This window comes from Elgaria multicarinata, chromosome 19 (genome assembly GCF_023053635.1).
Source record: "Elgaria multicarinata webbii isolate HBS135686 ecotype San Diego chromosome 19, rElgMul1.1.pri, whole genome shotgun sequence".
NCBI classification, from domain to species: domain Eukaryota; kingdom Metazoa; phylum Chordata; class Lepidosauria; order Squamata; family Anguidae; genus Elgaria; species Elgaria multicarinata.
In genome coordinates, this window is record NC_086189.1 from 5,762,764 (window position 1) to 5,785,002 (window position 22,239).

At 50.8% G+C, this 22,239-nt stretch overlaps 2 protein-coding genes across 9 annotated transcripts in view; one reads left to right on the top strand and one right to left on the bottom strand.

Annotated features, from left to right (window-relative positions):
* Positions 1 to 22,239, bottom strand: part of BBLN (bublin coiled coil protein) — a 179,905-nt gene that overhangs the window by 139,838 nt on the left and 17,828 nt on the right. The gene's annotated exons all lie outside the window — the stretch shown is intronic.
* Positions 1 to 22,239, top strand: part of SPTAN1 (spectrin alpha, non-erythrocytic 1) — an 80,939-nt gene that overhangs the window by 56,353 nt on the left and 2,347 nt on the right. For 3 of the 8 annotated variants that reach the window (XM_063144654.1, XM_063144652.1, XM_063144655.1), the window contains 21 exons: positions 531 to 677; positions 2,683 to 2,786; positions 2,959 to 3,121; positions 4,325 to 4,339; positions 6,917 to 7,048; positions 8,038 to 8,175; positions 8,472 to 8,576; positions 8,820 to 9,028; positions 9,456 to 9,576; positions 10,859 to 10,980; positions 11,756 to 11,888; positions 12,239 to 12,337; positions 12,754 to 12,913; positions 13,813 to 13,889; positions 14,018 to 14,227; positions 14,840 to 15,136; positions 16,151 to 16,263; positions 17,142 to 17,159; positions 19,270 to 19,332; positions 21,029 to 21,083; positions 22,008 to 22,204. In XM_063144654.1, coding sequence (XP_063000724.1) covers positions 531 to 677; positions 2,683 to 2,786; positions 2,959 to 3,121; positions 4,325 to 4,339; positions 6,917 to 7,048; positions 8,038 to 8,175; positions 8,472 to 8,576; positions 8,820 to 9,028; positions 9,456 to 9,576; positions 10,859 to 10,980; positions 11,756 to 11,888; positions 12,239 to 12,337; positions 12,754 to 12,913; positions 13,813 to 13,889; positions 14,018 to 14,227; positions 14,840 to 15,136; positions 16,151 to 16,263; positions 17,142 to 17,159; positions 19,270 to 19,332; positions 21,029 to 21,083; positions 22,008 to 22,204 — 2,678 coding nt within the window. The remainder of the gene's footprint in view (positions 1 to 530; positions 678 to 2,682; positions 2,787 to 2,958; positions 3,122 to 4,324; positions 4,340 to 6,916; positions 7,049 to 8,037; positions 8,176 to 8,471; positions 8,577 to 8,819; positions 9,029 to 9,455; positions 9,577 to 10,858; positions 10,981 to 11,755; positions 11,889 to 12,238; positions 12,338 to 12,753; positions 12,914 to 13,812; positions 13,890 to 14,017; positions 14,228 to 14,839; positions 15,137 to 16,150; positions 16,264 to 17,141; positions 17,160 to 19,269; positions 19,333 to 21,028; positions 21,084 to 22,007; positions 22,205 to 22,239) is intronic. The other 5 variants (XM_063144656.1, XM_063144658.1, XM_063144657.1 and 2 more) reach the window with 3 other exon arrangements.

A 22,239-nucleotide genomic window follows, 5' to 3' on the forward strand; every position in this document is an offset into this window, starting at 1 on the left:
GCAAATGGCTCTGTGCTTGCTCTCCTTCAGGGCAAGGAGCCTCCCAACTTCCTGTCCTGACTGCTTCAAGGCAAACAGGGTTTTCCCAGAGTTCCCCCTCTGCAGATTTTCCCCTTTGGCTTGGTAGAGACCAGACAGCTTACCACACTTTGTTGAGGGAAGTGGAAAGGCAGAACTAGCTGCAAAAATTAACAAAGTTCTTGGGCTAGCTTCTGGCAAGGAGGTGCCGGCGTCCCAGGCTGGGAGCATCCTCCTTTTGGCTGGTCAAGGAGCCTGCTGTCCTGCGTGGAAAAGAGTTACCCAGAGCTGGTTGCAAAACGAGGCATTGCTCCCAGGCTAGTTCGGGCAAGGGGCGTGGGACCCTCTTTTGGTCTGCTGGGAGCACGGCTGGCCCTTTCCCGGATGAGAGAACCAGACCTGGCTGCAACAAGGAAGGAGAGGTGCTCCTGGGCGAAATTGCACCCATTTCAAAATATCGTTTTAGGCAGTGATGGTCGGTCAGTCCCCTGACAGGCTTGTTTTCGATTTAGCTGTTCCACAGGGACTGTGAGCAGGCAGAAAACTGGATGGCTGCCCGTGAGGCTTTCTTAAATACCGAAGACAAAGGGGATTCCTTAGACAGCGTGGAAGCCCTCATCAAGAAACACGAGGACTTTGACAAGGCCATCAACGTTCAGGTGAGATCATTGGGGGGGGTGCGACTGCGTTTAAGTGAAAAGGTGGCTACTACGTGAAGCATTTCCGATGGAGTTTCCTACTACGTGTTGCTCTTGTTTATTAATGAATTAAACTGTATAGGTGCCACTGTTCTGTCCCGTAGCAGCACTCCTCCTTCATAGCAAAACGATATTCCAACAATCAATCAAGCATCAAACGAGCCGTGTACCCCAGATAAAACCAGGCGGCTACGCAAACATTCTCAGGAAGAATCCCGACAAGCTGCATGTCTGAGCAACGCTCTTTACTCCTGTCAATTAAAGATGGTGGGGGGAGAAGGGATGACAAGGTTCCACAGTTCGGGCATCACTCCCCAAAATGCCCCTCAAAGGCCAGTGGTATGAGACGCAAAGCAGGGCCTCATCTGACGATCGCAGCATTTAAGCAGCTTCATGTGGGGAGAGGCAGTTCCAGGCCTCTCCAAATTGTTTGGGGCTTTAAAAATCAAAAACAGCCCGTGATCTAGGCCCGGAACACATTGGGAGCCGCGGAACATTGGTACAGGACTGGCGTTACAGTGGTCTGGAAAAACTGATTCCTGTTAAGGAATCTGATCACGGCAAAGCTTCACAAAATTTGGCAAAAAACGATGCTCGTTTTGTGCTCAAAAATCTTTCTAGCACAGGTATGGACAACTTCTGTACTTGCAGAGAATGGGGCCCGTTCTATTCTCCAGGCAGTAGCATAGGAGCCGGAATTGTATTTTGCCACATAAACGGATGTCTTTGTAGGTGGTCAGACTCGATAGTAAAGATGGCTCCATCTACGAGTAAGGGCTTTCTGAACATGGAAGCGCGTGTGTGTAGCTGGGACATTTACATACAAACCCCAGTGATAGATGGATCACTCAGTTATCTTATCCCCATCTCTTACGGTTTTAAAGCATCTCTTTCTTTCCATACGAGTTAACCTTTGCAATTACTATTTTGGTAGAGACACCAAGAGCCCGACTAAACTGCTTCTGGGAGGAGAAGGTGGATCTGGTCCATTAGCCACTATACCTGTTATAGAACAGCAAGGATGCTCCTCCGAAGAGCAGTTTGTAGGCTCCATAGCAGTGCTGACAATATACATAAACGTTGCTGGTATCAGACTGAAGATGGAAGGCATTAAGATCCCAGGCATTTAACAGCATTTAACAATGCTAAGTTTGTTTTCTAACGGACCCCAGAACTGTTGTTTTTAAATGAATACTGTTGTTTTTATACTGTTGTTTTTATGTTTCTGATGGTTTTTAAATTTTGTATACTTTTTAAACGTTTACTGTTTTTTATTTTTGTAAACCGCCCAGAGAGCTTTGGCTATGGGGCGGTATATAAATGTAATAAATAAATAAATAAGTAGCCCAACTTGGCGCCCTCCCGTGCTGGCTGGAAATGCTGTTGTGGTCCCAACACATCTGGAAGGTGGCTGGCTGGAGGAAGGCTAACTTAGTTCAACGAGGGGCCAGCGAGATGCTGCAGGCAAGCTCACAGTCAGAGCAAACAACCAGTCTGCCTTGTTGTAAAATCACTTGCGTTCGGAATTCACCTGAACGTTACAACATCCAGTGCCGTTAAGTAAAATGTGGGTGGCATTGGCCCTGTTCAGACAACACGCTAAACCATGCTGCTTAACCACAGAATGGTTAATGGATGCATTCTGTTAACCATTTTGTGGTTAAGCAGCATGGTTTAGCGTGTTGTCTGAACGGGGCTACTGTGTTTCTGGGGCTTCCCTACACTGCAGGCAGCTGTATCCGTTTCTAAGGGATTTTAGGCCTCTCCTTTTGGAGAAAAGCCACCCCTGCACAACAGCAACCTGATCTGGGCTAAATTATGTTCTTCCCCTCACCAGAGACCCTTCGATTCCTTAATCACAAAACGCTTCCAGAATCATTCCTGCCCTCGTCGTCACGTAGCGGATGCTGTTTTGATTTTTCAAGGTGGCCGGGCGTGTCCAACTTGCAACTTTTCTTTTGCGCAGGAGGAAAAAATTGCAGCCCTCCAGTCTTTTGCTGACCAGCTGATTTCCACCAATCACTACGCGAAAGGGGTCATTGCCAACAGACGCAATGAGGTTCTGGACAGGTTGGTGGTCTGGCTGAGTTGCTCATTAGGAGGGTTGCGGAGCCCTGGCGGAAGGGCGAAATGGCTTGGAGATGCTTCACATCTTCTGCACGGAGAGCTCCTCTCTCTCTCTCTCCCCCTCGAGGGATTTCTTAACGGTTCACCTGTGCTAACTGCGGGGTTTTGCGTACAGGTGGCACCGGCTGAAAGCTCAGATGATTAAGAAGCGCTCTAAGCTGGGAGAATCTCAGACCCTCCAGCAGTTCAGCCGAGACGTGGATGAAATCGAGGCTTGGATCAGTGAAAAGCTCCAGACTGCAAGCGACGAATCCTATAAAGATCCCACAAATATCCAGGTGAGACTGATGTTTTCCAGCAAAATGGGAAGACGAAGGTTCACGCAGACGTGATCTTGCCCTGTTGCGGTGGACAAGAAAAACAGAGGGACTGACGTTATTAAGCAGAAAGCAAAGCCTGCCTGGAATTGATTTCTGCATAGACAGGAGAAAATGTAAACGCGGCAGCCTTTCCATCGCAATGGAGGCGTGGGTGGTACTTCCGAGGACCAGAATAGGAGGTCAGAAGTTCACATTGGCCTGGATCAGGTGATACATTACCCAATTGGGGTGTGGGTGTGTGCGCACACAGGAGCACGTCGTCCGTCGCTCCCCTCCGGTGCCACTGGTTACGGCTTCCACATAAAGGCCCAGGTTGTGCAGTAATTTCCCCCAAATGACACCTCAGAATCAGCGGCACAATCAGCCTTTACATGCCTTGGACTTCACGTGCCCTCCGTATGGATTTTTATTGATTTCCTCCATTGCTCTCGGAGGCAGCCAGGCTGGGGTGATCAAGGAGAGAACACGTGCTGTCATCCCTCCACCGTGTGTAGGGGAACAATTGAGCCATGTATTGCCTGGTCTAGCCCAACGTCAACTGATACGTGATTTGGACCTGCGACAAAATGTTGCAGCGTGAAGTGCTCCCTCTTAAGAAGCTCAGCCCCACCCTGTTCCCCCTTCCTTCCCCTCTCCCCCTCCAGCAGTCAGGATGTCCTGCTCAGTGAGCGTGCTCAGCCACTCTGTTCCATTCCTCATGGGGCTATTTGGGGAGTTTCCTTCCCTTCCGTTCTTTCTACTCTGCAATCGTCAGGGCTCCCTCGAGCCTGCGGATTCCCCCCTTTTGTGGGCGATGCCTTTTTGGCTACATAAGCACTGGCACTCACAGCCTCAACGCCAGACACGGAGGCTATCATACCTGCTTTTACGCAGCAGTACACTGCCCAGAATTCTGTATTAGATATGCAAAGTTACCCTTCACACAATTCTCAAGTAATGTCAATTGGTCCCCCCCCCCCCCCAAACCCATCTTGCATTCAAGGTCTGCTTACATTTTTACAATGCAAAACTTAGTCTGTTTTTTCCCCTTCTGTTTTGGCGAAGAAGAGAAATTGGTTTCAGCGACTCTCCTTTTTTAAAAATGAAATAAATTGAAAGTACCCTTATTTGGATCAGTATAAAATGCACTGATCTGTTCTTCTTTCTCAATCTGTTTTGTAGCTTTCCAAACTCCTGGTAAGTTTTCATGGTTCAGTTTGATTTGGCTTGGTTTATGTTTGTCCCCCTGCATAAATTCCATGTGGGCCGAAGGTTGGCTTGCGTTTTATTTTCAAGTCTGTTTCATCTCCTCACCCATTCATTCATTCAGTCAATCAGTCTCTCATTTTTACCATTCAGTGACCGTTTTGTCCCACTTACTTGACTTAACCATCTGGGTGTAAGCTTTTGTTTGGGTCTGTGTGTATGTTTTCCTCTTTCGTGTGGTCATGCCGCGTCAGCGTCACACATTAACATGTTTGTTTTCGCAGCGATGTTCTGCATGATCTGTTTAATTTCCTGGTGTGTTGTTTGCCCCTTTTAAGAGTACACTTGATAAAGAATTAGGTGCTTGAATACAGGTTAAACCTACTCTTTTTTTAAACAAACCTGTCTAGCTCATAGTGTCATCTAAGCCTCTTGACTGCAGAGAAAAAATTTAGCAGCCTGTGGCGGAACTAATACAAACAATTCCATTGGAACAGCAGAGCAGCGAGCACCCTCTGTGACCTTCTGTTGGGGAGTGCGCATCAGGAGGACAGGGAATAAAGGAATAAAGAATATGAATGGCTTTGGATGACAGGTTAACCCCAGATGGGCTAAATAAACCACAATGGTTTATTTAAGCCATGATGGCTTAGCGTGTTGTCTGTGAACTGTTTTCCCACCCAAGGTGGGTTGTTTCCCCCAAATAAGCCACTCTGGGAACCCAGTCTGTAGTAAGCGTTGCCTTACCTGCGCTGGGTTAGCATGCCGTCTGTTGCACCAGAGTGTCACGGAGATTGCTCTTGAGGCGGAGCGGAGCGGCCAGAAACGCTGCCGCCACTCTGCTTCTCTCGAGCATTCTCTGACCAGACTTGTCTTCCTGTCACCTTCAGTGGTGTCTCCAACTCCAAAACTCCCCGCGGTTCCCAAACAATTTCACGTGTGGATGAACCCTCCCTTTTCCATGAAAAGGCAGCATCTCGGGCGGTTGCCTCCGCTCCTGACCTACGCGCACTCAGGCGTGGCTCTGGCTTCACATGGACACCTTGGAAGGTGGCTTTTGCTGCCTCCTCACGGAGCACCGGAGCTTTGGCAGGTGACGTTCTTGCTCCTCTTCTGAAAAAGTGCCAGAGGTCCCCGTCACGCCACTGTGGCCTGTCTCCGCTACACTCCCAGCCGCAGCAGAGTAAAATACCAGACTAAATGGAACACTGGTGTGACTGGATGATGATGATGTTGATTAATTCAGTTTATATCCTGCCTATATACAGAATACCTAGGCGGCTTACAAAGTTAAAACAATTTAAACAAGATAAAAGCAATAAAATGCTGTAGGTAGCACCAAAGTGTTAAAAACAATCAATAAAACCATGCAGCATAAAAACAATATTTAATAGCCAACTGTAGGATTCTAAAAAGAGAAGGCCTGCTTGAATAATAGAGCCTTAAAGACATTCAAAGAAGTCAGCAGGGTGGATTCCTGCATTGAGCAGGGGGTTGGACTCGATGGCCTTGTAGGCCCCTTCCAACTCTGCTATTCTATGATTCTATGATTTCAGCCGGCCGTTCCACGGCTGAGGGGCAGCAGAGGAAGAGGTCCTCTAGCGTGTGACTGCCAATCTCATATCAGGCATTCGCAGCAGATGACCCTCGGAGGACCTTAAGTGGCGGGCTGGAATGTAGGGCAATTCCATGCGGGTGAGCAGGACAGGAGGCTCATCTCCTGCACATCTCCCCTTCACAGGAATGGCAGTTTCCTTGCTCATCTTCTCATTTCAAGGGTGCTTTGAGGAGGAGACCGTGCTTTGAGTATCTTGAACTTTAAGCACTGATGGTTCGTGAAACTTCTTGTTCAGAGTTGCTTTCAATTATGATGATGACGACGAACCACCCAGAGAGCTTCAGCTAGTGGGAGGTCTAGAAATGCAATTAACTAATTAGTTTATATTATTACTGTCAAAGCAGCCTGAGTACAGTACAGATATTGAAAAGATAAGACAGCAGGCTCTTCCGGCAGGCCCACAGTCTGATAGACACAACAGAAAAGGAAGGCGTTGTTTCCTCTTCCTCGCGCTCGTACGCCTCCTAGAGAACAACCAATTTGGTGGGAAGCATTTTGAGGACCGGCTTGGTGTGAAATCGCACGCGTTGGGTCAGGCTGACGGAGGCCGGTCCTCTATGAGCAAGTGGCGGCTTATATGCGGGTTTCCCAGTGTCGTGATGAGCTCCAAACTCTTCTAAGTTCAAAAAACGTTCTGTTCGTGCTGCTTCCCCTTCTAATTCAGAAATGTTCAAGGGTCCCCTGCAAAATTGGTTTGCCCCTACTAATAATAAAGCGGAACCCACCGAGTGCAATACAGGAGTAGGCCAGGTTTGGATTCTGCAGCATTAGGCCGGTTGCCAGGGGTTTTCCAGATGGGAATAGCCTCCAGTGCGCCATTTCCTGCTTCCTTTCCATCAGCTGTTTCAGTCCCCCCCCCACGACACACACACATATACACAACCCCCGCCGAGAGTCATTTAGGCTCCCCTTCTCCAGTTGTTCATGGGGTCGTTTTTTGCTATCTTCAGAGCAAGCATCAGAAGCACCAGGCGTTTGAAGCTGAGCTCCATGCCAACGCTGACCGGATCCGTGGCGTCATCGACGTGGGGAACTCCCTCATTGACCGGGGCGCTTGCGCAGGCAGCGAAGACGCCGTAAAGGTGGGTGCTGCCCTCTGAGCCACTTTGTCACGCGGACTTCGTCCAGCCGTCACGTCTCCACCAGCGCTCACATTCCATTGGGCCGCGAGAATGAAGTTTGTTTATGGCATTTTTATCCTGCCCTTTAGCTAAAAAGGCTCCCAAAGTGGCTTAGGGTGTAATCCTATGAATGTTGAGACAGGAAAAACCCCTACAGCTCCCAGCATGGCTGGTTGTGGCATGTGAGGAGTTTTTCCTGTCTAAATATGCATAGGATTGCACCCTTAAAAAGGTTTTTAAAAAAAAGACATTCCCTGCCCGGAGGCTTATCATCTAAAAGACGACATGAAAGGAAAGGGGATTTGGATGGAGGAAGAAAAAGGTAAATTTGGTCCTAGATTGTTAGTTGCAAAATTCAGCAGGTCGTGGGACAGAGTAGAACTGCTGATGCTTCCTCCCCCCTCTGATGGCCTAGTAAAAGAAGGGAGGAGAGCCTGGCTGTTGCATCCCTTCCCTCTGAAATCAGCAAAGCCGCCCCGTAGAGAAATTTGTATTGAACATTATTTCAAGGAGTCGCCCTTCCCTAACTTGATTCCCTAATTTTGTTCCTGTGATCCAACTTAATTGGAATCATGGAGCAGATTTGTTCTCTGTCGCTTCCGAGGGCAGGATTAGAACCAGTGGCTTTGCCTTGCAAGTGAGTATAAAACCATTGGAAATAAGTTATGGCCGAGTTCCTGGCAGTCAGAGCTTTAAGCTACAATATAATGGCAATTTTGGGCCTATTGTCAGAATGCAGCTTCCAGGAATGGAATTCTGCCCTCCAGCTGAATGAGCTTTGGTGCCCTCCTGCTCTGGGAGAATAGCTATTGGCCGCTGTGTTCTGCCCCATGTGGCAAAGTCAGCCGGGGGGTGGGGGGGGCTTCCTTTCGTTGCCAGGACTCGCTAGGGGAAATGTCTGTTTTTACTTCCGAGCCTAAGTGCCGTGCCTGGTCTTTGTCTTTCGTCAGGTTCGCTTGGCTGCTCTGGCTGACCAGTGGCAGTTCCTGGTGCAGAAATCGGCAGAGAAGAGCCAGAAACTGAAGGACGCCAACAAGCAGCAGAATTTCAACACCGGGATCAAAGACTTCGACTTCTGGCTTTCAGAGGTAACTCGGCTCCCTTGGAAGGCCGCCTCTAAGTTTTCACTGCTCTTGGCGGGCAAAGGCAGCATACGCCGGGAGAAAGATCATCTATTTCTGTATCAGGCTCCTTGACTTGCAAAATTAGTTAACAGAGACTAACATGGAAAAGCCTGCCGCTATTTGCACGTTTGTGTCATCGGCTGTACTGAAGCTTGACCAGCTTTGTGAAGAAGGGGAAGAGCCTGAACTCTCCCCTAGGTTAGAGGCCCGGCCCTTGCCATCCTTCCACCCTCTGAAGCAGCCTTTCTTCCCTCCTCTAGGTGGAAGCCCTGCTTGCGTCCGAAGATTACGGGAAGGATCTGGCATCCGTGAACAATCTCTTGAAGAAGCACCAATTGCTGGAAGCCGACATCTCCGCCCACGAGGTCAGTGTCCCCGGCTGCATCCAGGCACAGATCCCCAACTATGGTTTGGTGTTACATCTGGACCTGACAATCCATGGTTGTGCGAACCACCTCTTGTGCTAACTGTGGCTTGATGCTGCGTCTACCCAAAGATCCAAGCCTGAATTTCCCCGAAACGTTAGCCGAAGGGGATCCCTGGGGAGCTCGAGTGCTTGTTTTACCCTCAGCCCCCACCCACAATCGTTACGTCTCGTGCGTTTCTAGGACCGTTTAAAAGATCTGAACAGCCAGGCTGATGGCTTGATGACCAGCAGTGCTTTCGACACCTCCCAAGTCAAGGACAAGCGTGACACCATCAATGGGCGTTTCCAGCGGATCAAGACCATGGCAGCAGCTCGCCGGGCGAAGCTGAACGAGTCCCATCGATTGCACCAGTTCTTCCGGGACATGGACGACGAAGAGTCCTGGATCAAGTACGTGCTTCGGAGCTTTGCGGTGTACAAACAGCTTTGCCCCTGACTATTTTTTATTATGGGGCCTTGGAAAGTGGCGACAAGGGAGAGGGCCTCCTCGGTGGTGTCCCCCCAACTGTGGAATTGGAATGAGCTCCCCATTGGGGCCTGCCTAGCACCGACACTGTCGGTTGTTCAGCACCAGGTAGACACATGCACACCCCCGGCATTTAATGGTATATGATGGTCTAAGTTTGCTGTTTTAGAACAGGTCTAGTAAGAAAAACATATTTATTCAAATTGCTTTTAGCAGTTTACTTTGCTTTATTTTTTCTATCTTAAATTTTTTAGGCTATTTTTATTATGTCATATTTCAGCTATGGGGTGGTATAGAGATGATGACGATGATATACGCTTTCCTTCCCCCCCCCCCCTTTTTGGTGTTCAGAGAGAAGAAGCTGCTGGTGAGCTCTGAAGATTATGGCAGAGACTTAACTGGCGTTCAGAACCTGAGGAAGAAACACAAGCGTCTGGAAGCGGAACTGGCAGCACATGAACCTGCCATCCAGGTCAGGAAACACTGGGTGTGGTTTCAAAGCAAAGGTGGAGACACGGTGGCCTTCTGGAGTCTGCTGGATTACAAATCCCATCATCTGACCGTTGGCCAGGCGGGGTCATAGAATCAGAAGAGTTGAAAGGGGCCTCTAAGGCCATTGAGTCCAACCCCCGCTCAATGCAGGAATCCAGCTGAAAGCATCCCTGACAGATGGTTGTCCAGCTGCCTCTTTAAGGCCTCTAGGGTGGGAGAGCCCACCACTTCCCTGGGTCATTGGTGCCATTGTTATCCCCACATCTGCTTTGACAAGTCTGCTAAGTACGGCTCTGTCTGTGAGCTTAACCCTGACCTTGGATACTGGTTAGAACAACTGTGTTCCCCCCTACATTTCCCCCCTACACTTGGTGGCCTATTTTGGGGGTTCCCATTTGGCTGGATTTGATAATATTGTTGTAAATTTTATGCTGGAGGGTCAGAGCCCTACGGATAAGTTTGCGTAGGCTGCAGGGGTGGGCAGAAAGTAGATCTCCAGATGTTTTGGAATTCAACTCCCAGCTGGCAGGGGCTTCTGGGAGTTGGTCCAAAGCATCTGGAGCTCTACTTTCAGCCCACCCCTGGTGTAAAGTACCTGGAGAGCACTTAGGATCATGAATATGCCCACCCACCCACAGAGGGAGGGAGCCAGGGAGAGAGAGAGAGAAACATTGACATAGAATAAATTACAAAAACTTGGCATAAATTACAAAAAAACTTGGCACAACTTGTTTCCAGCTACATAACCTACTGTGTTGCAACATTGTTTTTTAGAACTGACAATGTTTTGGAAGGGTCGCAGGTTTAACACTTTAAGGGTGAAGGGGTCAAAACCTGTGCAGGGTGAAGAAACCCCTTCCAGGCTGGGTTTTGTGCATTTAGCCAGCCTTTTGTCCCCAAACGCATGGTCTATGTGAAAGCTGATATTCTCCAGTGCCAAAGTGTAACGTGCAAAGCCCTTTTACCTAGCTGAGAGTGTTTCTGAGAATCTGATGCTTGCTAGTGAAGATGAAATATCTCAGTTAATAAAGGTAGCAACCTTATTGTGTTACAAAATTCACAACGAGCGTGTGAATTGGGTTTACTCATCTCTTCTTTATTTACAAATATCTTAACGCAATTGCATTGCATCTTTACATACACACACACACATAAAATATTTCAATCTTTCCAGGGGGCGGGGGGCTATGGGAATGGCTGGCCAACCGTCCAAGCTATTGCCAGGCGCTGTGTAGCTCCAGGGTGTTTCGTCTCTTTGGCAGGGTGTGCTGGACACGGGAAAGAAGCTGTCGGATGACAACACCATCGGAAAGGACGAGATCCAGCAGAGGCTGGCTCAGTTTGTGGAGCACTGGCAAGAGCTCAAGCAGCTGGCCGCCGCTCGGTGAGTAAGAGCAGCCAGGCTTTTTCGGCCTTCCGTTTGCCTTTTCCTGATGTGGCTGGAGAAGAACCAGATAAGAGGACCCTCCAGCCCACGACGGGAAGCCTTTCTGTGGAGCAAATCTTCTTTTCAATGCCAGAAGCCACCTTTAGAGTAACGCAGTGCTCCGAAGGAAGGAAGCTAGTAAAAGTCGCCTTGGTGGGCCGCTAAGAAGAGCCCAGCCGGATCAGGCCATAGGTCATAGAATCATAGAACAGCAGAGTTGGAAGGGGCCTACAAGGCCATCGAGTCCAACCCCCTGCTCAATGCAGGAATCCACCCTAAAGCATCCCTGACAGGTGGTTGTCCAGCTGCCTCTTGAAGGCCTCTAGGTAACTGATTCCATTGGGTGCAGCATCCTGGTTCCCTAAGGTGGCCCACGGGAACCCCCACTAGCAGGACAGGGGTGCAAGAGCGCCCTCTGGTTGTCCTTCCCCAGCAGCTGGTATTCAGAGGCAAAGTGCCTCTTGACGCGGAGATTCCACCCCACCCTCGGGGCAAATCGCCTGGGCAGACTTGGAGGATTTCTACCATTCCCTTTTCAAGCCATCTCGGCTAGAGGCCGCCACCACATCGGCAAAACGCCCGGCTGTAGCCCTGTTCATTGGACGGCAATTAGGCCTTTTCGCCTTGGGCAGAATTCAGGTTCCTCTGCAGACACGGCAGCAGGTGGGGGTCCGTCCCTTTGGATATCTAGCCAGAAGACCCCAAGAGCAGCTTCTGTGTGCTTCCGTTGCAGTGGTCAGCGGCTAGAGGAGTCCCTGGAGTACCAGCAGTTTGTGGCCAATGTGGAAGAGGAGGAAGCCTGGATCAATGAGAAAATGACGCTAGTAGCCAGCGAGGACTATGGAGATACGCTGGCCGCTATTCAGGTGAGAAGCAGGTCACAGGCCTGCTGGTTGTGGCGTTTAATGAATGAATTGCAGTCTGATCTTTCTCTTCTCCAAGGACCTCAGGGTGGCATACGCTAGCCTCGCACCCGGCCGTTTTACCCTCGCAACAAGCTTGTGAGGGAGGTTAGCTTTAGATAGAGCAACTGGCCCCTGATCACCTAGTTCGAGTGGGGATTTGAACCCGGCTCTCCCAGGTCTAGGTCCAACCCTCTCCCCCTATGCCACACCGGTTGTCTGGTGCGTAGACCATTCAGGTCCAGCGCTTTGGCCCTGCCGGGCGTGCTCTCTGGGCTTCTGTCCCAGGCCTCACGAACTTCCCTCCCTTGCAGGGCTTGCTGAAGAAGCACGAAGCCTTCGAGACGGACTTCACCGTGCACAAGGACCGAGTGAACGACGTCTGTGCGAATGGCGAGGACCTCATCAAGAAGGTGAGCGGGGCCGGGGGGGGGCCACTTCGTGCGGCCAAAACTCAAGGCCCCTGTCGTGGGGGAGAAAACGCTTTGCAAAGCCCACAGAAGCAGCACTCTGGCAGGGAACCTTCCCACCTTCCTCTCCCTGGCCGGGGCGTAACATTTTATGGAATCGGTTAGGGTGTGTCTTTGCCAACCCTTTTTAGTCCCTCTCCCCTAAAGCACCGGACATTCTGGATTTCCTAGAGGGCAACCCCCCCCCGCAATCTCTCTCTCTCAATTTTCGCTTCTGGTCTAAATGCAAACAGTTTTCACAGGTGTCCTCGCATACCTTCCTGGTGCACATTTTTACCCACCTGCACCTCTTGCATTCCGATTGCTTTGGGGAAATGGCAAACCCCCGATATGCAACCCTTCCCCCCCTTCTGCTGCAGAACAACCACCACGAGGAGAATATCACTGCCAAGATGAAGAGCCTGAGGGGCAAAGTGTTGGACCTGGAGAGAGCAGCCGCCCAGCGGAAGGCCAAGTTGGACGAGAATTCTGCCTTCCTCCAGTTCAACTGGAAAGCTGATGTGGTGGAGTCTTGGATAGGTAGGCAGGAGGCGAAAGCTTGGACCGCCATCAGGGATGCTTCCAGCTGCGGGCATGGGGGGGGTGTGCCTCTCCAAGGAGGGTGGCCTGCTTTTGTGTTCTGCCGTGATGGGATGGTCACGGAGCCAGGGCAGGCGGAAACACAAAGGCCCACTGTTAAAAGCAGCACCCTGAAATCAAAAGGGCACCCTGTTTTAGATTCCCTTGGCGTCATTTTAGGAAGTGGGGCTGTCTGGCAGTTTTATCAAGAAATGGTTCCCGTTTCTTGACGCGAATGGAGTGAAAACGTCTTTCAAAGAGCCACTGAGATTCAATCGTGTATTTCTGAGCTGATGCATAATAATTTGCCGATCTTTTAAGGCTGCGCTCGGCAACCTGGTGTCCTCCAAATGTTTTGGACTACAACCTGCAGAACTCGTGACCGTTAGCCATGCTCCTGGGGCTGATGGGACTTGAAGTCCAAAACATCTGGGGTGCATCAGATTGGGGCAGCCTGTATTTTAAGAAATATCCAGTTGCATAATATATGGAACAACCGACCACTTCACTACCATAAACTATCAGCAGTTAAAATCTCCAGTCTCTGTTCAGTAATGGTTTTGTATTGAGACCATACGAAGAGCCCTGAGGCCGGATCAGCTGTCGGCCAGGGACCAACAAAGCAGGACAGGGTGCAACAGCACCCTCCTGCCCATGTTCCCCAGCAACTGCTGCAGATGGGCTTGCTGCCTCTGATTCTGAAATAATACTGATGTGATTTTTGTATTAATAACCGTACCGCAAAAACAAAACAAAAATGGGAATGCATTAAGCTGTATTAAAGAGAAAAACCAACCGCGGGAGTGGGGATGTGAATAGAGGGCTTATTCCGTGTGCGTGTGTGTGTGTTTTTACCCTAGGTGAAAAAGAAAGCAGCCTCAAGAATGACGACTACGGACGGGATCTCTCTTCCGTACAAACGCTTCTCACCAAACAGGTTGGTGAAAGCGGGGCTGTGGGAGCGTTGCACGAGGGCACGTCGACCTCACAAGCGTGGTGCCGCGCCGGAGTCCCCCACGCCAGGCCTGGCCCCCCTCAGGATCCGTTCCTCCCCTCCTGTTCTAGGAAACCTTTGATGCCGGGCTCCAGGCCTTCCAGCAAGAAGGAATCGCCAACATCACCGCCCTGAAAGACCAGCTCCTGGCAGCCAGACACGTCCAGTCCAAAGCCATCGAGGACCGGCACACCTCGCTCATGAACCGCTGGAACCAGCTGCTGGCCAAATCCGCCGCCAGGAAGAAGAAACTCCTGGAGGCCCAAGAGCATTTCAGAAAGGTCTGTCAACGAAAGGGGAACACATGTTGCTGCTGCTGGGGGGAAAGTGTGCTTTCCCCCACGGACTGGAGATTCGGAGCTGCTCCCTCTTGCTAGAGGCAGTGTCAGCTCTACCCCACCCCACCCCACACGGCATCCGGGATTGGAGCAGGCTGCCTTTGAAGGGGCAGAGGCTGCTGTGAGGGGGGAACTGTGGGGCTGTTAAACAGACCTGAGCCCACGAGGACAGCGGCCTCCCAACTTCGTGCCCTCCGGATGTTCTGGACTTCAACTCCCAGCTTTCCTGGCCATTGGCTATGCTGGCAGGGGCTTCTGGGAGTTGAAGTCTATAGTATCTGGAGCTCTACCTTCCGCCCATCCCTGCGTTAGGGCAGCTGTCTGTATTTCGGGGCTTCAAGAATTCACCGGAGGGAGAGGCGGGAAGCTTTTCTCCAGGCACACGGCCTAAAAGGCTTGCACAAGCGGCGACTTCAGCGAGGAAAGGCGGAAACCTCGAACGCTTTTCGACTCGTCTTCCCGGACGCTCGCTCAGCGTGTTCTCAGTCCTGCATTCCTCTCGGCTTGCCTGCACCCCTTCGCGGAGGCCTGAACGGTCGTCTTTCCCCCCCTTAGGTAGAAGATCTGTTCCTGACCTTTGCCAAGAAGGCGTCTGCCTTTAACAGCTGGTTTGAGAATGCCGAGGAGGACCTGACGGACCCCGTGCGCTGCAACTCGCTGGAGGAGATCAAGGCGCTGCGTGAGGCACACGACGCTTTCCGCTCCTCGCTGAGCTCCGCCCAGGCAGACTTCAACCAACTGGCTGAGCTGGACCGCCAGATCAAAAGCTTCCGGGTCGCCTCCAACCCATACACCTGGTTCACCATGGAAGCCCTCGAGGAGACCTGGAGGAACCTGCAGAAAATAATCAAGGTGAGTTGCATCTCGTTGTCCTTCTTGTTGCCATCCTGTCCCTAAATTCCTTCTTGGACAGGGAGCTCCCGACAAAATGGTTCTCCCAGGCACCTCTACGCATGGGAGAAGCTGTTCCCTCAAAAACCTAAAGAGGTTTTCACCTGGACCTACTGTAGCTGATCTGGATACTCTCATCCTTGCATTTGAATGGTTCTCGTCTTGCCCCAGGTCATGTATTGCTGGTGTTCTTTTGAGGAGCCCCAGGCCCACTCAACCCCAGCATGGTACACCTGTCTGCTTGCACCCTCCCAAGCCCCTCCGTCAACCCCAACCCTGTGGTCAAACGGTAACCAGGGTGGACGCTTGCGTTATCAGACCCTAGGATCAAGGGGAGCCTCGTTTCCGCAGGAGGCTGACCTGGGTATTGGGGGGATAAACTGTGACTTTGGGTGGCTGAGAGTTTCAGATAGCCAGATGTGAGACGTAAGGGGGTTTAGGCAGAGGGTGGGCAGGTGAGAGGGAGGAATACAACCGAATAGACAGAGAGAACAAGGACAGGCGTGCACGGCCCAGGAAGGACGGGCGCGGTGGCCTTAAAGCCTTTGTTGTTCTGCAGAGTTAGGAGTGCTTAGGACTGGGGAGAAGCCCTGCGCTCCCACCCCCGAAGGGCTCAGGTGGCGGCTTGTATCTGCCCCGAAAGAGGATGGAGGGAGGCATAATGTGGAGCCTGTGCTGCTGTGAAACAGAGAAAGAGATTTATGTTACTCTAAGCAATGGGAAGTTAAACATCTAGCAGGACCTACAATACTTCAATTTTCGTGGCTGAGCTGCTGGAGTTTCATTTTGTTTTATTGTATTAATCAATTCATAAGAGAGTTATACTCCACCCTACAGTGAATATTTTCAGGGTGCTTCTGCTGGCTTTCTGGACTCCCAAGAGAGGGTAATGCCAGGCCTGGGGTGGGTGGTTTCCCCCTCCAACCCCCCCCTTCCATTTTCAAACGGCCGCTCTTCTTCTCCTCCTCCTCTCAGGAACGTGAACTGGAACTGCAGAAGGAGCAGCGCAGGCAGGAGGAGAACGACAAACTGCGGCAGGAGTTTGCTCAGCACGCCAACGCTTTCCACCAGTGGATCCAGGAGACCAGGTGCCTGCCTGCCTGCCTCCCCGTGCCTTTGCCTCCCTCCCTCCCTCCCTCTGCCTCGTCTCCTGACGGGGTCCAGAGGGAGGGGATTGCCAGTCACGCTCCCTCTAGAAGGGAAGCCTCTGTGGTGATTTGGTGCTTAGTCTCTGTTCATCCCCAGAAGTTCTACATTAAGAATGGATGGTAGTTTTGAGAAAGCGCCTCCCAGTTTTCTTTCTCTCAAGCGCCTTCTCCCTGCATATTAAGCTGGACGTCTTAAGGGCAGGCCAGTGTGGTACGGTAGCTCACTGGTCTTCAAGTGGTCCAGACCGGAGACTCACCTCGGACTCCCAAATGTCACAATTGCCCAACGGGGCGGCAACCGCTCTGCCGCAACCCATCTGGAATGATTTTGCGACACACTTTTGGGTCACACCACTGCACTAGCTAGTTTTGAGTTCGGGCAAAACACCCCTGATCAGTCTTAACTTGTGTCCCAGGGGATGATAAATGAGGTAAGTAGCGTAAAACACGTTGTGCGCTGACAATGGACTCGAGATCTAATAGTGGAGACGTGCCATATAGCTAATGTGTGGGATACTGGACCCCTCCTTGCAAAAAAATCTGACTTTCTATGCTCAGAGAGAATTCTGTGCTTTCTTTAAAAATGATGCTGCATTTCCTCTTAAAGTTCAGTTTTTCAAGCAAGCTGAAATTCAGGGAGGCGCAATAGAGGGTCGGAGTTGGGATGGGATTCCCAGCCCTCAATTGCTGAAATGTAAACTGGAACTGTCTTGGCTAACGTACGTCCTCTTTGTCTTCGTCTTCTTTCCCCCCACCCCCCGCGGCCTCCTTCTCCTCTCACTCCTGGGACCTGATGCTTGGACCACCCCGTTCTTCAGGACCTACCTGCTTGATGGGTTAGTACAAAACTTTGTTCCGCAAAAGCTCTTGTTCATGTGTGCTTCTTCCGGCCATTGCTTTGCTTGTGACAACTGTTGTATCAGAAGCCATCTTGTTTGGTTATCTGTGCCTGGGTTCTGCATCTGGTAGTAGTTGTCCCATCCCCAGGAAATAGAACACGGGACAGTGAAAAAGAACCAGATCTCATTTTCTCATAAATGAAGGACAAAGCCAGCCTTTCTCCCTCATGCCCGCACCCACACAAGCTCCTGCATCCCCCCTTTGACCAGGTTAGAGCAGTGACTTTCTCCTCCTTGACCCAAGGAGAGCTAAAGTTGCCAGCCAGGGTTTCTCCCCCATAGATCCTGGTGGACAAAAAGCATCACTTTCTAGGTGAATATTTCCCCCACCTGCTGGCTGCTGTTGCAGTTTTAAAGCAAATCATTTCTAGAACACCAGCAATCTGCTTCTACCCCTTCCGGGTAACAAATGTGGATCCAAATGCCCAATCCCACCCTTTTTAAAGGTTTTGCTAGTCAGCCCGTGCTACCCAGTTTCAGAATTCGCCTTCTGTGTTATCCGTTGTGTCCTGGGCAGATGATTTGTGCATATGTTGAAAAACGGGCTTAGAATCTAAAGTCACCAGCTGCTTTTTCTGCCACTGTGAGGTTCCCTTTTCCCTTCTTTGCCACCAGATATAAAGAAATGTTACATCTCTGGCTCCCAGTGCAAAGATCCTTGTTGTCACCCCCAATCTAGCTAAAAGGGGGAAGTTGCGTCCTCAGTCATCCGGCGTTGCATGTTAATAGCTGCTTGCAGCAGCAGCCTGGTTCCGATGTAGCATTTGGCCCTCGTCAGTGCTTGAACTCTGAGCTCACGTACTCCTAGTACCTTCCTTTGCTTCTGAGTAAGTGCAAACCACAATTTGCCTCCAGACCAGAACTGGAAACCCAATTTCAAACCATGGCTCCCAATACTGGCTTGGAGGCCATTAAAGTTTGCCCGAACTAGGAAGTAAAGGGGAAGGACTGGCAAGGGAGCGCTACAGCCCCAAAGGCCCTGATTCAGTGGTTACGTCTAAACCAGTCCGATGTTGCATTGCTATTTCTGAACCCTAACCACCGGGACACCTGTATTCAACCTCCATTCCTGGTACAGGCCCTGGGGTGCATGGCTTATGAGGGGCTAATTCCTCCAAATGTTCTCATTGGCTCTCCATTTCTGACCCTGCCGGTGGGGCCCAGCCTCTTGCCCACCCCCCAGTCGGTGGGCTCAGCTGGAGTTTGCTGACTCTCGGTGGGGGGGGGGGGTCGCACCGCCCCCTTTTCTTTGCTTGATGCGCAAAGTGTGTGACGGCTGGATCGAAGTGTCCAAGAGCACCATGGGACCCCTCTCATACGGAAACGGGTGGGCGCCCCCCAGCTTGCCTTTCCCAGCCGCCCTTTGCCCATCGCCCCTGACAGAGTCAGGGCCTCCCCTGCATTTTCTCTCCGTATGTGAGAAACCGCTTAGATTCTAAAGAGCGCCGGTCCATTTCCACATCTTCCGCTTCTTTTTGAGATCTAAAACGGACAGGCAAATGGTTGCTGGGCTGCGCCATTTCAGACCGGAGGCGGGGGACGCTAGAAGGGGCCCCCACTTAAAAGGACGCGCACGTAGCCAAGGGGGCGGCCCGTAGCTCAGAGCCCCAGGTCCCAACCCAGCATTTCCGCCTTACAAGGATCTCAAAGGGGGAGGGCTGGGATTGGGCCAACTCGGCTGGAAGTCGGAGGAGACCGCATTGAAGGAAGGGTCAAGCCAGGGGTGGGGGATTGACGTGGGGGAGCACGGGGCGGGGGAGGGCTTTCCCCACAGCCCTCCGATTGCAGGCCCAAAGCAGCTGCTCTTTCATGCCAGCCACCACCTGTCCTGCAGGGCTTTGGCTCCTCTGTGCGTAGCGGAAGAGGCAGAAATGGCACCGCAGCGTGCGTGGCCGTGGCCTGCCCCCGAGGCGGGCTGCCGCCCCGTGCTCTTCCCGCTTGCGGCTGCTGTCTGTGAGCTTTGCTGGTGGGGAGTGCTGCTCCGTCGCCGTCTGTGCTCACCTTTGTGCCCTTTTGGAATTTCACTTGGTTTCTTTTCTTTGAATAGCATAGCATACCGTCGTGTCATTCGTGTCTATCAGTATGAAGTTGGGGATGATCTGTCTGGAAGGTTTTTCTTCTTATTTTTCTTACCTCGCTGTGGTTTTTTTCTTTAGTTTTGTGTTTTTGTTTTTTAAACCGCGCACTCCTAATTCCAAAAGCTCGCTTTCCTTTTGACTAACTGTCACTGCTGTGAGATGCTGTTGATGGGGGCGGGGTGGGGGTGGGGGTTCCCCGTTTCCCGGGCACCCACTTTCCCTGCCCCTTGGGCACCCACTTTTGATCTCCTAAAAGCCCACACTGACTGTGAGCCTTAACCCTCTGGGAGTGAGACTCGCCCGTAAAAATTCGGTTCCTTCATACGGAGTGATTTTACTGCCAAAGCTAGTTTGGACGTTTGCCCCCTTGGTGGCGGGGCGGGGTTCGGTTGGGGGGCGAGAGGAAGGACACTGGCTTCCCACCCAGAAAACCTCCATTTCACTGGGGCACAAAGAAAGTGCAACTCACCGGCACAGTAGCCAAGACTTGCTGTTTGTTCACAAGATTGTCCATTGTGATCTTGCACCATAAATGTTTCAGGACAGAGGCTCTAAATGAACAGTGGAAAAAACAAAAAACTGCTGCCTTATTATTTAGGAGGAAACCTAAGAGTTACTCTATTTGGTCAGTGAATGCTTCCAGATTGAATCTGGGCTTCTCCTTTTTCAGTTGTTGTTGATCTCCAAAGTTAAAAAAGAACAGAAAAAAGCGCCGTGCTTTGGTTACTTTTAAAAACAACAACTAACCCTTAAATTCCAGCTGAGCCTCGCGACCCCTCTGCCCCATTGGCGTACCAGAGGGACGGGTCACCCTCTTTGAGGCGACCTCTGACCAGCGGCTCGTGGAGACCGGCGGCGTTTTAGCCCTGCTCAAGGGCACCGTGGCCGCAAGAGCGTTTGATGGCGCTCCGGCTTGAGCCAGTAGTTTTGCGAAGGTTTTCCACACGCCACCGCCTCTGTGCAAAGCCTCGCTAGAGCTCCTGTTCGCTCATTGGCAAACCCAGCTCATCTCAAGCCAATCACTTGCGGTGTGTGTGTGTGTCGGTCCACGGTTGGGCGGGTGAGCTTGCACTGGAGGGGAGATCTCACTCGGTCCATCGAGAAGTGAGCGCTTTGGATTTGGCATGAAGTGCTTTTCTTACGGCTCGCGGCATGGGGCTTGAAATTAACGGTCCGGAGGTGCGCAACACCCGCCAGCCAGGTGTGCCGGGTTTAGAAACGCTGGCGATTCCAAGCCTTTTTGCTCGTTGGCAAAGGCATCAGGAAAGGTTTGCGTTGACCTTAGGAATAATCGCTTGCGTATTGTAGCTACAGGACCAACCTTCTACGTAGCTGTAAAAAAATAAATAGCATAATTGTCTAGCCAGTGACAAATTCACCTTCACAATTTGCATTTTTACCGCATTGTAAACTGCCCTGGGATAGGTATTATGAAGAGCAGTAACTAAATAAAAATACAGTCTGAAATTAACAGAGTTGTGTAGGTAGAATCCAGGGCTGGTTTTTTCACAGGAAGTTCCGCCTTGTTGCAGGTGATTGAACTGGAGATCTTTTCCGGCTGTGTTTCTTAGAGGGGTAGGTGGGAGAAGGCTCCCCCCGCCCTCCACAGCCTTAGAGAAATCAGGTGAAATTGCACTGAAAGGGGGTGGTGTTAATTTCGAGCCCCATCTGTTGTTGTTTTTTCTTCTGGTGGTCAAGAGCCCTTTTTCATTCTGATTCTCTGTTTAGGTCTTGTATGGTGGAGGAATCGGGAACTCTGGAGTCACAGCTGGAAGCAACGAAAGTGAGTATATATTCTTCCCCCCCCCCCCTTTACACACACTGTTTGGGGGAACAGATTCATTTCATGATTATGGAGATTAAATAGAAATTCGGTGGGAGGGGGAGCTGTTTTTATCCTATGGCCAACTTATATAGAACATACAAGAAAGTTTTTTTTCTTATTTTCTCCTAAAGTGTAATGCCTGAATCAAAATGAGGTGCAAAGGATTTGCTATATCCCAATAGATTATTTTTTAAAAGATTTGAGCATCTGTCCCATATGCTGTTTTGCTTTTAAAACTTCCCTCAGCTAAACGGTTTGCAGTTGTCATAAGTCCGTAGCAAGGACAACGTGATCATCCAGGTGGGAGGCAGTTCATGTGAAGGATCCTTTTGCGATGCAGCTATCAAGGGATTCTTGCACTGGAAATGCGCCATTCCGCGCATTAGTCACACAGCGATCCCTGCCATTGCACACTGTGTTATGATGTGTTGGTTCATCACAGGAATCAATAAACGGACTGGCCTTTATTTAATTTTTTTCTTTAATTACCCAAGGTATTGGGGATTTGGGGGGCAGATGTAGATTGACTTTTATTCTTCTTATACTCCTTGTCAAGGTGCTCCCCGACGTTTCAATGCCTGTTTGCTGGTGGACATACTTCAAACTTATTAACAATCACAGCGATTTCAGATGCAACCCAGAATAAAATTCCTCCTCCCTCCCAACCCCCTTTCCTCTTATGTCGCTATCTTTTAGATTGTAAGTTTGTGGGCAGGGACTGCGTTTCTTAAGCTAGAAGACGTCTTCTTGCTTAACTCTTTGAGCTGCTATGGGGACCTTTTTAGTTGAAGGGCAGGATAGCAATGCTACAGATAAAACGGGCCGGGTCTTTTGCACGTGCCCCACTGGCCTTTGCTGGACGCTTTCCCTCCTTCCCCGCAGCGCAAGCACCAGGAGATCCGGGCCATGAGAAGCCAGCTGAAGAAGATTGAAGACCTTGGAGCGGCGATGGAGGAAGCTCTTATCCTGGACAACAAGTACACGGAGCACAGCACCGTGGGGCTGGCACAGCAGTGGGACCAGCTTGACCAACTGGGGATGAGAATGCAGCACAATCTCGAGCAGCAAATACAGGCCAGGTACGGCCTCTGGGCTGCCTCGGTGGGCAGCTTTC